The sequence below is a fragment of the Primulina eburnea genome, chromosome 13 (assembly GCF_022965805.1).
Source record: "Primulina eburnea isolate SZY01 chromosome 13, ASM2296580v1, whole genome shotgun sequence".
Taxonomy (NCBI): Eukaryota; Viridiplantae; Streptophyta; class Magnoliopsida; order Lamiales; family Gesneriaceae; genus Primulina; species Primulina eburnea.
The window spans coordinates 3,670,318-3,683,822 of record NC_133113.1 but is presented as its reverse complement, the minus strand read 5'-3'; the positions used below and the strand labels follow the sequence as shown (position 1 = coordinate 3,683,822).

Below are 13,505 nucleotides of genomic sequence, written 5' to 3'. Positions count from 1 at the left end.
GAACGGAATTAAACATATATTCCGTTATCTACGAGGAACGACAGACTTGGGACTTTTGTATTCAAAAGATGCTAATCCAAGTATAATTGGTTATGCTGATGCTGGATACTTATCTGATCCACACAAGGCACGTTCCCAAACTGGATATGTATTTACTCGTGGAGGCACTGCAATATCTTGGCGTTCACAGAAACAAACGCTTGTAACAACTTCATCAAATCATGCCGAGATTATTGCACTACATGAAGCAAGTCGTGAATGTGTGTGGTTAAAATCAATGACCCAACATATCCAAATCTCACGCGGATTATCATTCGACGAGAAGCCTGTGATACTATATGAAGATAATGCTGCATGTGTTGCTCAAATGAAAGAGGGATGCATAAAAAGCGACAGAACTAAACATATTCCTCCTAAGTTCTTCGCATTCACCAAGGAGCTAGAGAAGAATAAATGTATTGATGTTCGTCACATTCAATCAAGTGAAAACTCATCAGATCTCTTCACAAAGGCACTTCCTACGTCAATATTCAGAAAGCACATATATAATATTGGGATGCGCAATCTACGAAATTTGTGAAGAATTGTTCATGTCAACATCAGGGGGAGTTTACGTGACTGCACTCTTTTTCCCTTACTATGGTTTTTATCCCAATGGGTTTTTCCAAGTAAGGTTTTTAACGAGGACAGTACAAAACACGTAATGAAGACATCATCATATCATGATCATCTATACAAGGGAGAGTGTTGAAATAATATATTTGAATATTGAAAAAGTAATAGTTGAATATTTGAATGTTGAAAATAAGAGTTGTAAAGTTAGAAATTTGTGTGTGATGATGTAGGTAATGATATATTTTATTTTTGGATTATGTGTAATGAAACTCTATAAATAGATATCTCATTTGTGAAGAAAATCACAATTGAGTAGAGAGAAAAATATTATAAAGTGTGTAGTTTGGTAAATTTTGAGTGTTTGAGATTTTTACTTTTTACCATAAATTTTTACTTTTTCACAACAGTTTTATGTTTGTAATGTTATTTGCTTTCTCTTTTTATATATATATAAAACAGTTAAAAAGAAAATTTATGTGAGACGGTCTCACAAATCGTATTTTGTGAGACAGATATTTTATAAGTAATCCATGAAAATTATTACTTTTTATGCTAAGAGTATTACTTTTTATTGTGAACATTGGTAGAGTTGACACGTCTCACAGATAAAGGTTCGTGAGACCGTCTCACAAGAGACCTACTCACTCTAATGCTAGGTGCATTCTATTTCTAAGTTTTTACATGGGAAGACTAGATATAATGTGGATAAAGATATTAATGTGTGCATTGTCGTACTATGCGTTTACGGATTTTCGATTTTGATACAAAATTTTGAAAATATATAACTACTTTGTTGTTACATATAGGATTTATTTTTTTTATAACTTTGATGAAGCCTCGAGTTTATGCAGTAAATATACCAACTAAGATTTGTGGTATTTGTCGCTTTGAGAAAGATTAAATGCGCTTAGATAAAATTACTCCTCTATTCAAAAGATTTGCCAACTTTAACCGAAGGAGATAAATAAAACAAAAATTAGTCATTATAAATTTTATTAAGAAATTACAATCATAAAAAAACTATGGAAAAACACACGACACTTGAAAAAAAAATCAAATATAACATATAAACAAAAAATAAAATTGACTAAAAAAAACATTATTCATATAAATAAGTGTTAGAATAGGTGCACAGCGATTCAACTTGCAGTTTGTGTTTCATTGACTCTTGTGTAAAAAATAATATCTATTTTAATAATATTTTACGATTTTATCCAGTTATGACATTTATATTATCTGTATACATATATAAGTTGCATAGATAACGTCATTGAATATACAAAAAATACCATGAGGTTTACCTATCAACACAAGATCGTGAAACTCATCAGAAAGTGTATTGTATATTCTAAACATGTTCTTATTCAAATCAACCACTTAAAATAAGGATAAATGTCGCTTGAGCTCAAGACTAACATAAGTGATGTAAATGTCATGTTTCATTGGTAAGGGCATGGAAATGTCTATTCATATAGATGAGTGCTAATTTGATGATGCACTGAATAACCCTCCCTCATAATTTCCAAGTAATTATCATTTATCGTGTGGAAAATTCTGCGGTTATGATTGTACACCAGTTAGTCCTTTGACCCGGGATAAGATGGAGGCTCTACGTACTAGCACTGCACTTTGAATCATTTACCGACTCCACTGAGGATCATTAGATGATGAGGTTGAGTGTAGTTTAGAAATAATATAAATCGCAATCGAACACACCATCGATCGAGTTGCTCATCCGCCAGGGAAATATTCCAGGTAAAAAACATCTATACATGTTTGATTTTGTTTGTGATGGCTTCTCTGTGCGTGATTTGTGATTTCTTGATTTCCTACAATTCACTTATTTGCTCTTCCAGATAGTTAAACTTTCTGGTTGTGAGTTTTCCCTTCACGTTTTAAGCATTAATTTTTACTCAACAATCACTTCTGCGTTTTGATTTGATTTCAGAGGCACTTCGGGAGAGTACGGGATATGACCAATGCCACTAGAGGTATTTCTTTTCCGAATTTTGTGATCTCTTTGCTGGTATTTTCCCTCTACAATTTGCTTTCTGAAATCAGTTTGATCTTATTTTAATAGCGCTGTTATGTTGTTTTTGTTTGCTTCTCTGTTCTGTTGTTTTTGTTTGCTTCGTTGTTCTGTTGTTTTTTTTTTTGCAAACGAAATTTTTTGTTTGCTTCTCTGTTCTGTTGTTTTTGTTTGCTTCGTTGTTCTGTTGTTTTTTTTTTTTTTGCAAAGGAAATTGGTACTGCCAGAAAATGTGTTCTCCTCTAACTCCAAATTCATACTCTTAAAAAAATCGAAGAGGTTGTTTCAATTTAAGTTGAACTTCAGTGCCTCGAACAATCTCCCTACCCAAACTCAAGCTTTGTTATTTTAGGATTCAGTATTCTTTGAGTACTAGAACCCGAGAAATTATTTTTACTTTTTTATACTATGAATTGCATTACTTATTTGCTCTTAACTTTATTGCAATTACATACTTTAATAATCAACTGTATAAAGTTTAAATAACTTATTTGTAAATAAAGTCGAGTTCAAACACAAAGAAGCAATACTTGATCAACTTCAAGCTCCAATAACTATTTTCATTTTTCCTCAAATATAGATGTTACTTCAGCTCAACTTTTAATCATTATTTTTTGAACATAATTGGTTGGATTGAAAAAAAAAATTCTAAATGCATCATGTGCAATATTTGTTTTATTTAGGAGGCGTGGATGATGAACTTTAAATCCTGTAAAAGTTTTCCCCTCATTCAGTGGTGTATTATTGTATGTTTGGATGGTGGCAAAAAGAACGAAAATGATTCTTACAGTTGTAAATTCTAAAGTGCCCTCCCTTTAATGTTGTGGGCTTTGTACTATTGTTATCACTATCTTATCCTTTCAAACATACAGCACGAAAAAGTGTTTGTTGCCTTACACTATCACCAGTTTTATTTTCTTGATTATGCTATCTAGAAAGATGGCTTCATCTGTATTTTCTAAATTTTAAAAAAAACGAATTAAAATAACAATAACAAAGGAATATAGTGAGATGGAACCAAACACCTGTTCTCCCTTACATTTTTAACATAATTGGTTGGATTGAAAAAAAAAATACTAAATACATCATGTGCAATATTTGTTTTATTTAGTTTTATATTGAATACAATGTGAGTATATCACAAAACTTTTAGAACATTAGACCCAAAAAACTGAAAGTGAGGGAGAATGGTCAACATATTATTAAATTTTTTTATATTAGTTTCGATTCAACTCTCGATTGTCTCAACCTACATTTATTAAAATATTCTCCTACATTGCAATACCAGGTAAGAAAATATACATTTTTTAATTGTATTAGTTCTATCATACATTCAAAATTTTATGTTTGATTTTGTGTACAAGTCTACAGATCATGGAGTTTAACATATAATTCGTTTAATTCTCTGTCCTTTTAATGTTGTTTTTACAATTTTTTTATGGCTTCAATTCGTTGGATGTGACTCGGGGTGCTTTTGCGAATAAACTTCATTAAATTAAAAATAAAATTTTACCATATTTTCACGACTTCTCATTCTATTTTTATTTTATGGGTTTTCATGGCTTGAAGGATTTGGATGTGACATGTTTATAGTAGTCTTGATGACTTTCTTTCCTCTGAAACAGTTGGTGAATACCTTTCACATCAGAATTTCTTTCCTCTGAATTTTTACCTTTGGCTTCACGAATTCCAATTCAATCTTTCAAAGAAGGTAAGTTTCTTTCATCTTAAACTCAATGGTTATTGTTTTTCAGTCCCTACGTAAGATGGTTTATACATGTTTTTTTCCACTATGTTAATTTATTTCCTGAATCATTCAAACTTAAACATGCCTACACAAATATATAAGAGTTGCCTTATAAATATTGTCACAGGTTTAAAAACTATTTAACTTCAATGTCTTCTCCTTCTACACAGGCTGCTACTCATACCAATCGAAATGAAAATGAAAGGCGTCAATTAAACACATCGCGACGACGAGCACACAGACAATTAATGACAGAAGAACAACGACAAACAAATCTTGCCCGACGTCGGTCAAACTACCGAAGACGTATAAATAGAAGTGCAGATGCTTCATATTCCGAACATTCCAACTTTCAAATGTCAGATGTTACTACAAATTTTAATGGTATTAATTTCTTCCTTTTTATCAGTCATCATATTCTTTTTTTGTACATTTATATTGTTCATTCTGAGTATAATTTATTTATTAAACTACACGAATATAATGCTCTTACCCATTTTACAGTTCCAAACAACAACGATTTGGTTACGACTACCACAACACACACAACAATGGAAACTTCTTCAAATCAAGGTGATATATTTCATTTGCATTGTTTGAAGTTGAACGATTTTGAACATAATTTAAATAATATGCAAGCCAATACTTGATACTAAATTCACATATACTAATTAATAATTAACATTAAACTTCTATGCCAGGTATCAACGCAACTACAGGTGGACAAACGTTTCGTATACAAACATTACCTTATCAAACAATGACATCAAATTTTGAGCAAGGGAGTACGAGCACATGTCAACGTCTACCTGATTTAAATCATCAAGGTAATGTACAAATACAAATACACCACTAATATAACATGTACCATTTTTTTCTTTTACTTTGCGTTATCTAATCTACATATAATCTAAGACACCAAAAATCAAATTATAACTATATGAGATATCGATTTTAAAAACAACATTATTGCTAACTCTGACATATATTTTTAAAAATTTATTGTTAAAATAATCATCAAGTGACATATATTTATAACCATGAAAAATTTAATTAAAACACATGGTACATTTTTTAAATGTCTTATTTTAATAGTTTCGTCCAAGATTTATAAATTATTTAAAGCAATTATTGTCATTTACAAAAAAATTTTATAATTATTAAAAACATATTTTTATAATATAATATATATTTTTACCAAATAATATGATCTATATGACTTTCTCATTATCGCTTATATGCATTTCAAAGTTTCAATAAAGAATACCCAACGAGGCACACACGTTGGCTGTGTCAAAAATATATAACACTAATATATTACATATTAAAGATATTAAAACTTCATGACAACAAAACATTTCCATTAACAAAATTTAGTTCTTATATTGCAGGAAATAACTTCATTGAAAACGATATCGTTAGTAACATACGACGATATCCACGTCCACGTCGATATCGTAACCTAGCAAGAAATTTCGGAGAAAGTGAGATAAATTATCAGTGGCAAATGTCTAACCCAAGAATTTGTATACATTGCCAAGCTCAATTGTTTCATGGTGAAACAACACAATTCTGCTGTAGAAACGGAAATACAAAATTGGATCAAATCCCTTCTCCCATTGAATTGCAAGAGTTGTATGATGCTGAAAATGAGGAAGGCAGACATTTTCGGCAGTTCATAAGGGCATACAATCATGTTTTCTCTTTTACATCGATGGGAGTCAACATAGATGAGTCCTTAGCAACTGGTACGCATGGAATTTACACATTTCGTGCCCATGGATCAATATATCACTCTATTGGAAGTCTTCTACCAAATGAAAATTGTAGGCCAAGGTACATGCAGATGTGGATTGTAGACACAGATCATGATAAACAGGCTTCTTGAAAATTCAGGACTAAGGCGAGAATTGTTGCTTAAGATACAAAACATTCTTGACGAACACAATCCATTTGTCCACGTGTTTCGACAGATTGGCAAATGTCAAGACATACCTAACTGTAGACTCATCATCAGGCAACAAAAACCTAATGAACATCAATATAGTTTACCAACAACATATCAAGTTGCAGCCGTTATTGTTGACAACGAATGTCAAGAAACTTTGAGCAGTCGAGATATTACTATACAAGGGATCGGTGGAAATCTTATCAGCATTCAAGATGTAGTTGGCTATTATGATCCTTTGCAATATCCCCTCCTTCTGCCATATGGTACATATGGTTGGGATATAAATACCCGAAATAACGATGGCACCCGAATAACATGCTTAAATTACTATGCTTATATGCTACAGGTTAGTGGAAACAAACGTTGTACTTTATGCTTTAACTTCTTAATTAAATAATATTAAATTTAATTTTACAACTATACTCATATAGTGTAAATGATCTTCTTAATCAGATACGAGAGAATTCGCCATCTTTGCTACTTAGAGGAGGCCGTCTACTTCAACAATATGCAGTCGACAATTACGTAAAGATTGAAACACAAAGACTACGATGGATACGTTCAAATCAACGTGATATACGTTCAGAACTTTACCAAGGATTGCAAGATTGTTTACATGGAGGTGAAAACAATGCAGGTACGATAACTTATACATATCTACCAATTACATTATATACACCAGCCCCTTAGATAGTGCATCGTTGTTGCTAATAATTAAATACATCATATTGAAAACAAACACTGTTGAAAATGACTCTGAATCTCTGATATATTTCATACCTTGGATAGTGCATCGTTGTTGCTAATACTTGCTTACATCTTCTTCTAAATAATCTTCTTTCTCACATTTCATCAAGCCTGTCGAGAGCAATTTTATGAGCAAATATGAAAAACTAAATAGGATGATTAAAACATAAATTTAAGCAATAAAATGATAAGTATACATCTCAGAGAAAAAAGTATAATGCAAAATTATAAATTTATATATATATAAAAAAAACAATAGATATAAGATTAAAACTTAGATGCTGCAAAGTTAAGAAGAGTGTCATTTGTACATGGACTGAAATTTCAAAAATAGAATTGAGATAATATGCGAATATTAATGCTGATATTGAGAAAGTGAGAATGAGAAAATGAAATATAAATTACCGATTTGGAGAGGAGAATTCTTCTTCATAGTCCCATCTCCAGTGTGCAATATCTCAAAAAGATAAATTTGTAGATCATTCTAAAATTCCAAAATAATCAATATATTCAATAACATAATACCAACTAGCCATCGAGGCACACACATTGCATGTCTCATGAATATATGACCCTAACATATTAGAGATTCATGATATTACCACATTATGACACCAAAATATTCTGTTCAATGAACATATTCATGACATACACTGGATTATAAAGCTTAAATACATTTGACATCCTCAAATTGTTACCTTACATGATATAGTTTTTTATCATAAAAATCATATTATTCTGAAGCCTTAATTAAATCTCGATTTAATAAAGTTAAACTTCCATGTACATGATATAGTTTTTTATCATAAAAAAATATTTTTACATAATAACCACATTTTTCAAAATTAAAAATTAAAAAATTAAAATTAAAATTTTGACCATAAAATTTGACATTAATGTTGACCAAACAAAGACAATCTGGATAACTATTCATCAAACAGAAATATCACATTCTTCCCACACGCACTTTTTGTGAAACTCATTACAACTCACAACTTATACATCTCTATCAAATACATCATACAGGAAATGTTGGTACCAGAATTGTTTTGCCTTCATCTTTCGGTGGAAGCCCACGTGATATGTACCAAAGATATCAAGATGCCATGACTTTGGTACAAACATATGGAAAACCAGATTTAATGCTTACAATGACATGCAATCCGAATTGGAATGAGATAAAATATCAACTACTTCCTGGACAATCACCTCAAGACCGTCCAGATTTGATTACAAGAATATTTCGATCAAAATTTGAGGAATTTAAGAAAGACATTGTGGATAGAGGGGTTTTAAGTAAGGTCTGCTCTTATTCATACGTCATTGAATACCAAAAAAGAGGGCTTCCTCATGTTCATATGTTAGTGATATTTGAAAATAATGACAAGTTGTGTACTCCCGATCACTTTGACTCAATTGTGCGTGCTGAAATACCTTCACAAACAGAAGAACCCAATCTACACAGAGCAGTTGTCCATCATATGATACATGGTCCATGTGGACCAATCAATCCTAATTGTCCATGCATGGTAAGTGGAAAATGTAAAAAGAACTTTCCAAAACCATTTGTAGAATACACATCTCGAGGAAATGATTCATACCCTTTGTATCGAAGACGTGGAGGTGTCCAAGTATCAATTCCCAACAATGACAATGTTTTCATTGATAATGGTTGGGTTGTCCCGTACAATCCATGGCTTTTGTTGAAATATGATTGCCATATAAATGTTGAAGTATGTGGAGGGATTAAATGTGTCAAGTACATATACAAATACATCCACAAAGGTCCTGACCGAGTCGCACTAGAGTTACGAAATAGGCAAAATTGTGATGAAATCCAACAATATGTGGATGGAAGGTGGATTTGTGCGCCCGAAGCATTATGGCGAATTTTCTCATTTGAGTTCAGTAGGATGTATCCTTCAGTCATTAGGTTACAAATACATGCACCAAACCAACATTTGATTTATTTCGACCCACAACAACATGTAAATGATATACTTGCAGATGATGACAACTCGAAGACTATGCTTACAGAATTTTTCAAAATAAATTGTGATCCTGACTTGACAGGAAAGTATTTATATCGAGAATTTCCACAATATTACACATGGATAAAATCTGGGAAAAAATGGATTCAACGAAGAAGCAACAATAAAGTGGTTGGAAGAGTATATGTTGTGTCGTCATCTGAAGGTGAGAGATTTTATCTTCGTATCCTTTTAAATCATGTTAGGTGCCCAACATCTTTTGAAAATCTGATGACTGTCAATGGGGTAACATATTCAACATTTAAGGAGTCTGCTCAAATGAGGGGGCTTCTCCAACAGGATGATTATGTAAAACAATGTCTTCAAGAAGCATGCTCTGTTAGAATGTCATCTTCATTGAGAAGGTTATTTGTATCAATACTGGTGTTCTGTCAACCAACAATAGTTCGAGAACTCTGGGATGAGTTCCATCCTTACATGTGTGAAGATTATGGTAAAGAAATTTCTTCAAGTAACTTAATCATCAATAAGTTATTGCTTGAGATACGAAGGTTGTTGCATCACTACAAAAAAAAACTTGAAGATTTTGATTTGCCATCGGTAAGTGCTGAGTTTTTAGAAGACACACCGCTACCAAGAATAATTGAGGATGAACTGTCTTATCATATTTCTGATGATGATTTGAGATCTATTGAACGCTTAAATGCTCAACAAAAGATTGCATTTGACACCATCATAGAAAGTATTATGCATAACCAATCAAAACTTTTCTTCATTGATGGTCCTGGAGGTACAGGTAAGACTTTTTTATACCGCACGATGTTGGCACATCTAAGAAAAATGGGTAAAATTATAATTGCGGTAGCAACATCTGGGATAGCTGCGACATTAATGCAAGGTGGAAGAACTGCACATTCACGTTTTCAGATTCCACTTAGACCAACTGCATCAACACTTTGCAAAATAAAAAAACAAACCGAACTTGCAGAACTAATAAGGCGTGCATCAGCTATAGTATGGGACGAGGCTCCAATGGCAAATCGCTACGCTTTTGAATCCGTCAGTAAGAGTTTCCAAGATATTATGGAAAATCAAATAGCATTTGGAGGGAAGACAATGGTTTTTGGTGGTGATTTCCGACAAGTTTTACCAGTTGTTAAACGAGGGTCAAAGGCGGAACAAATTGCTGCAAGTATTTCAAGGTCACCATTTTGGCATTGCGTAAAGATAGTACATCTTCAACAGAATATGAGATCTGCTCAAGATATTGAGTTCTCGCAATTTCTCTTGCGCATAGGTGATGGATTGCAACATACTGTGAATCATGATTTCATTAAATTACCAGATTCAATGATCATACCATGGGAAGGTGAACAATCAATTCAGATGTTGATTGATGCTGTTTTCCCTAATATGATAAATCATGTTAACGATGAAAACTATATGGTCCATAGAGCCATCATCGCACCAAAAAATGTTGATGTCGACAATATTAATCAGATGCTCATTCTCCAGTTTCCTGGAGAGGAAAAAGAGTATACATCTTGGGATAGTGTAGAAGACGACAATCACAACCTTTTTCAAGAAGAGTTTTTGAATTCCCTTAGTCCAAGTGGTTTGCCACCACATAGAATCATATTGAAAGTAGGAAGTCCGATCATTGCTCTTGAGAAATGTTGCGCCCGAACTTGGTCTATGCAATGGAACAAGATTAATATGCCGCAGTCTTGGTAGAAATTTCATAGATACCGAGATCATAACAGGTCCTCATAAGGGCACCAGATTCTTTGTACATAGAATGCCCTTGAAAAGTGAAGATAACTCTGGATTACCATTTGAGCTTACACGTCGACAGTTTCCCATAAGGCTTAGTTTTGCTTTGACAATAAACAAATCACAAGGTCAAACAATCCAAAATATTGGCATTTTTTTGCGTAACCATGTGTTCAGCCATGGTCAGCTATATGTGGCACTTTCAAGAGGAGTCTCACAAAATACTACAAAATTTTTGGTAAAAGACGGTAATTTACATCGTCGATCTGGTGTATTCACAAGAAACGTTGTTTTCAAAGACGTCTTGCTACCTAATAGAGAATGATAAAGTGTAAGTAAATCAACTCTCTTTATTTGTAATTTTTACCAATATTTGTTTTTTTTTTATTCTTTTCATCTTCTTCACATTTTATTATATGCAGAGATTTCACAAATTGTGCAAGAAGCTCAAAAATCCGTTGGGTGGTTTCAAGAGGATAAGAAATCTCTATCTGCCAAGAGGTTTCTTTTGTGTAAGTTCCTGTGACATGTTCGATTCATTCTTCTTGCAATTTTGTCCATGAAATGATAAAGCATAATGGTTTGTATCATTATAGTCTGTCTTTTTATGTTGGTGAAAAAAAATTTCGTGTTACATTCTAAACAACGTATAGGTCGAAAAAATATTTGGTTTGTATAGCCAAGTGACATATAAATGTGAAGGTTATACTTATAACTCCTGCTTTGGTTTCCCTTTTCGGTTCATTAATTCATAAGTCTTTTTTAATTTTTGGTTTGTGTATCGATGCTTATTTTATTTCCGTGGCGCATGCGTGAGAGTGAGAGCTTGCATTGATGCTGCAATGTTCAACTTCAATGCCACAATTATGAATCTTCATCATGTCCATCTCAGGGAGAGTGATAGTTTGTTGGTGTATATCTAAGTGATTTGGTTAATAACTGATTTGAAATTTCGTTAACTGATTAAATTGGTATCATATTCAACTACTTTTCTATTTCTCTCATGTGTGCACGTAAAGGTGGTCGTCGTGATAATATACAAATTAAAAAAAATATTTACATGTTACAGTTCTTTGGCACCTAAATTTTTGGATGTAAACTACATGGGCATTAGTTTTATGCGTCACATATGGTTTTTTGTCCTTTTATTGTTATTTTTTCAGTTTCTTACTGGCTTCAAATTTTTGAATGTGATTCAGGGTAGTTTTACGAATAAATTTCAAAAAAATTTTAGTATGATTTTAGCATGATTTCATGAGTTTAACGTATAATTTGTGTAAATTTCTGTATTTCTATTTTTATTTTATAGGTTTTTTATGGCTTGAACCATTTGGATGGGACATGTATTTGGTAATTTTGATGAAATTGATTCGCTAATGCATATTTTAAATTTACAATTTCTTCTGTAGACTAAACATGGTTTCAAGAATTGTTATATTTAATCGGTCCAAAAATCTCTTCATATATAACATCCTTCATTCTCAAAAATTGTTATATTTATCGGACCATCTATACGAATTGCTATAACGTGGAGCAAGCGAAGGCAGACAACGGTTCCTACTTTGAGGAGGGAAAAGCAAATGAAGTTGATGCAGGAGAAACAATGGTGGGTTATTGTCCTTATTGTGCCTAATGGCTGATCACAATATAGAACATGCCTTTTGAGCCTTACTCTTCTTTTTCTTTTGCTTGGGTGGCTGGAGCACGACTTTGATAGCAGCATCGAAGACTGCCTTGAAATTCTGTTGGGAAAACATAATGGGGTAAATGAGTGCAGCATATTGAAAAGCAGAGGTACGAATAAAAGAAACCTTCTCAATAATATATTATTCAAATGTGGCCTTCTCATTAATAAATTATTCAAAATGTGTTTTTATGTATATTGGACAACTAAAGGTGGTCTCTTGATGATTTGTGTACATTTTGTTTTATGAGGATGGTGATGATTTTGTTAAAATTTTAACAAACTCAGGCATAAATGATTACAACAATTATTATTATTTTTTTTCAAAAAGGTTTAAAAACATAAGTTTATGTACATTTTGTTTACTGAGGACGGTGATGAATTTTGTTGAAAATTTGATATCTACTCAGCAGAGTAGTCATTAGAACATCAAGTCCAAATAATGATCTTTCAACATGTGTTCATCCATTTGTGCCTCTTAATGAATCTTTTCTTTCTGATTGATCGGAGTAACAGGGATGGCAGGATTAAAGTGATAGGTGGTGACAACATTGAAGGCCTTCTCATATCTCCAAAAGCCTTGCCCATTAAAAAACTTAGAGGTTGGTTGATGTCATATTGTTTTGGTCTATCTGTCTGTATGGACTGGTGTTGCATATCTGTTGATTGCAAGGATTGCATTTTTTGATCCCATCTATTCACCACAGGAGTCAAACAAAGTTCTTAACCCTTTTTAGATGCCCATTTTGTACCGATGCTATCAAATATAATAAACAGTTTATTTAGATTTGTGAAGATGTTCTGAAAAAGTCGTATGTTTGAATATTATAAACTTAGTTTCATGAGTTTAGCGTATGGTTCGTGTAATTTTTTGTCTTTTTATTTTAATTTTATGATTTTTATATGGCTTGCAAGCTTTGGATTTGAGCTGTTTTTGGTAAGTTTTATGACATTGATTTGCTAATACA

At 32.4% G+C, this 13,505-nt stretch overlaps 1 protein-coding gene across 6 annotated transcripts; it reads left to right on the top strand.

The window, feature by feature from the left end:
• Positions 1-2,302: 2,302 nt before the first annotated feature.
• On the top strand, positions 2,303-13,305 carry LOC140809240 (uncharacterized). 6 transcript variants are annotated; one of them, XM_073166792.1, is made up of 13 exons: positions 2,303-2,370; positions 2,564-2,606; positions 4,270-4,355; positions 4,519-4,775; positions 4,896-4,964; positions 5,093-5,218; positions 5,783-6,688; positions 6,796-6,979; positions 8,116-11,184; positions 11,276-11,365; positions 12,163-12,459; positions 12,574-12,647; positions 13,054-13,305. In XM_073166792.1, exons 7-9 carry the CDS (start codon positions 6,260-6,262, stop codon positions 10,812-10,814), a joined length of 3,312 nt encoding a protein of 1,103 aa, XP_073022893.1. In that variant the 5' UTR covers positions 2,303-2,370; positions 2,564-2,606; positions 4,270-4,355; positions 4,519-4,775; positions 4,896-4,964; positions 5,093-5,218; positions 5,783-6,259; the 3' UTR covers positions 10,815-11,184; positions 11,276-11,365; positions 12,163-12,459; positions 12,574-12,647; positions 13,054-13,305. The 6 variants fall into 6 exon arrangements, with proteins under 6 accessions (XP_073022893.1, XP_073022894.1, XP_073022892.1 ...); XM_073166793.1 differs by having other exon boundaries at positions 12,571-12,647; XM_073166791.1 differs by having other exon boundaries at positions 12,557-12,647.
• Positions 13,306-13,505: the final 200 nt, after the last annotated feature.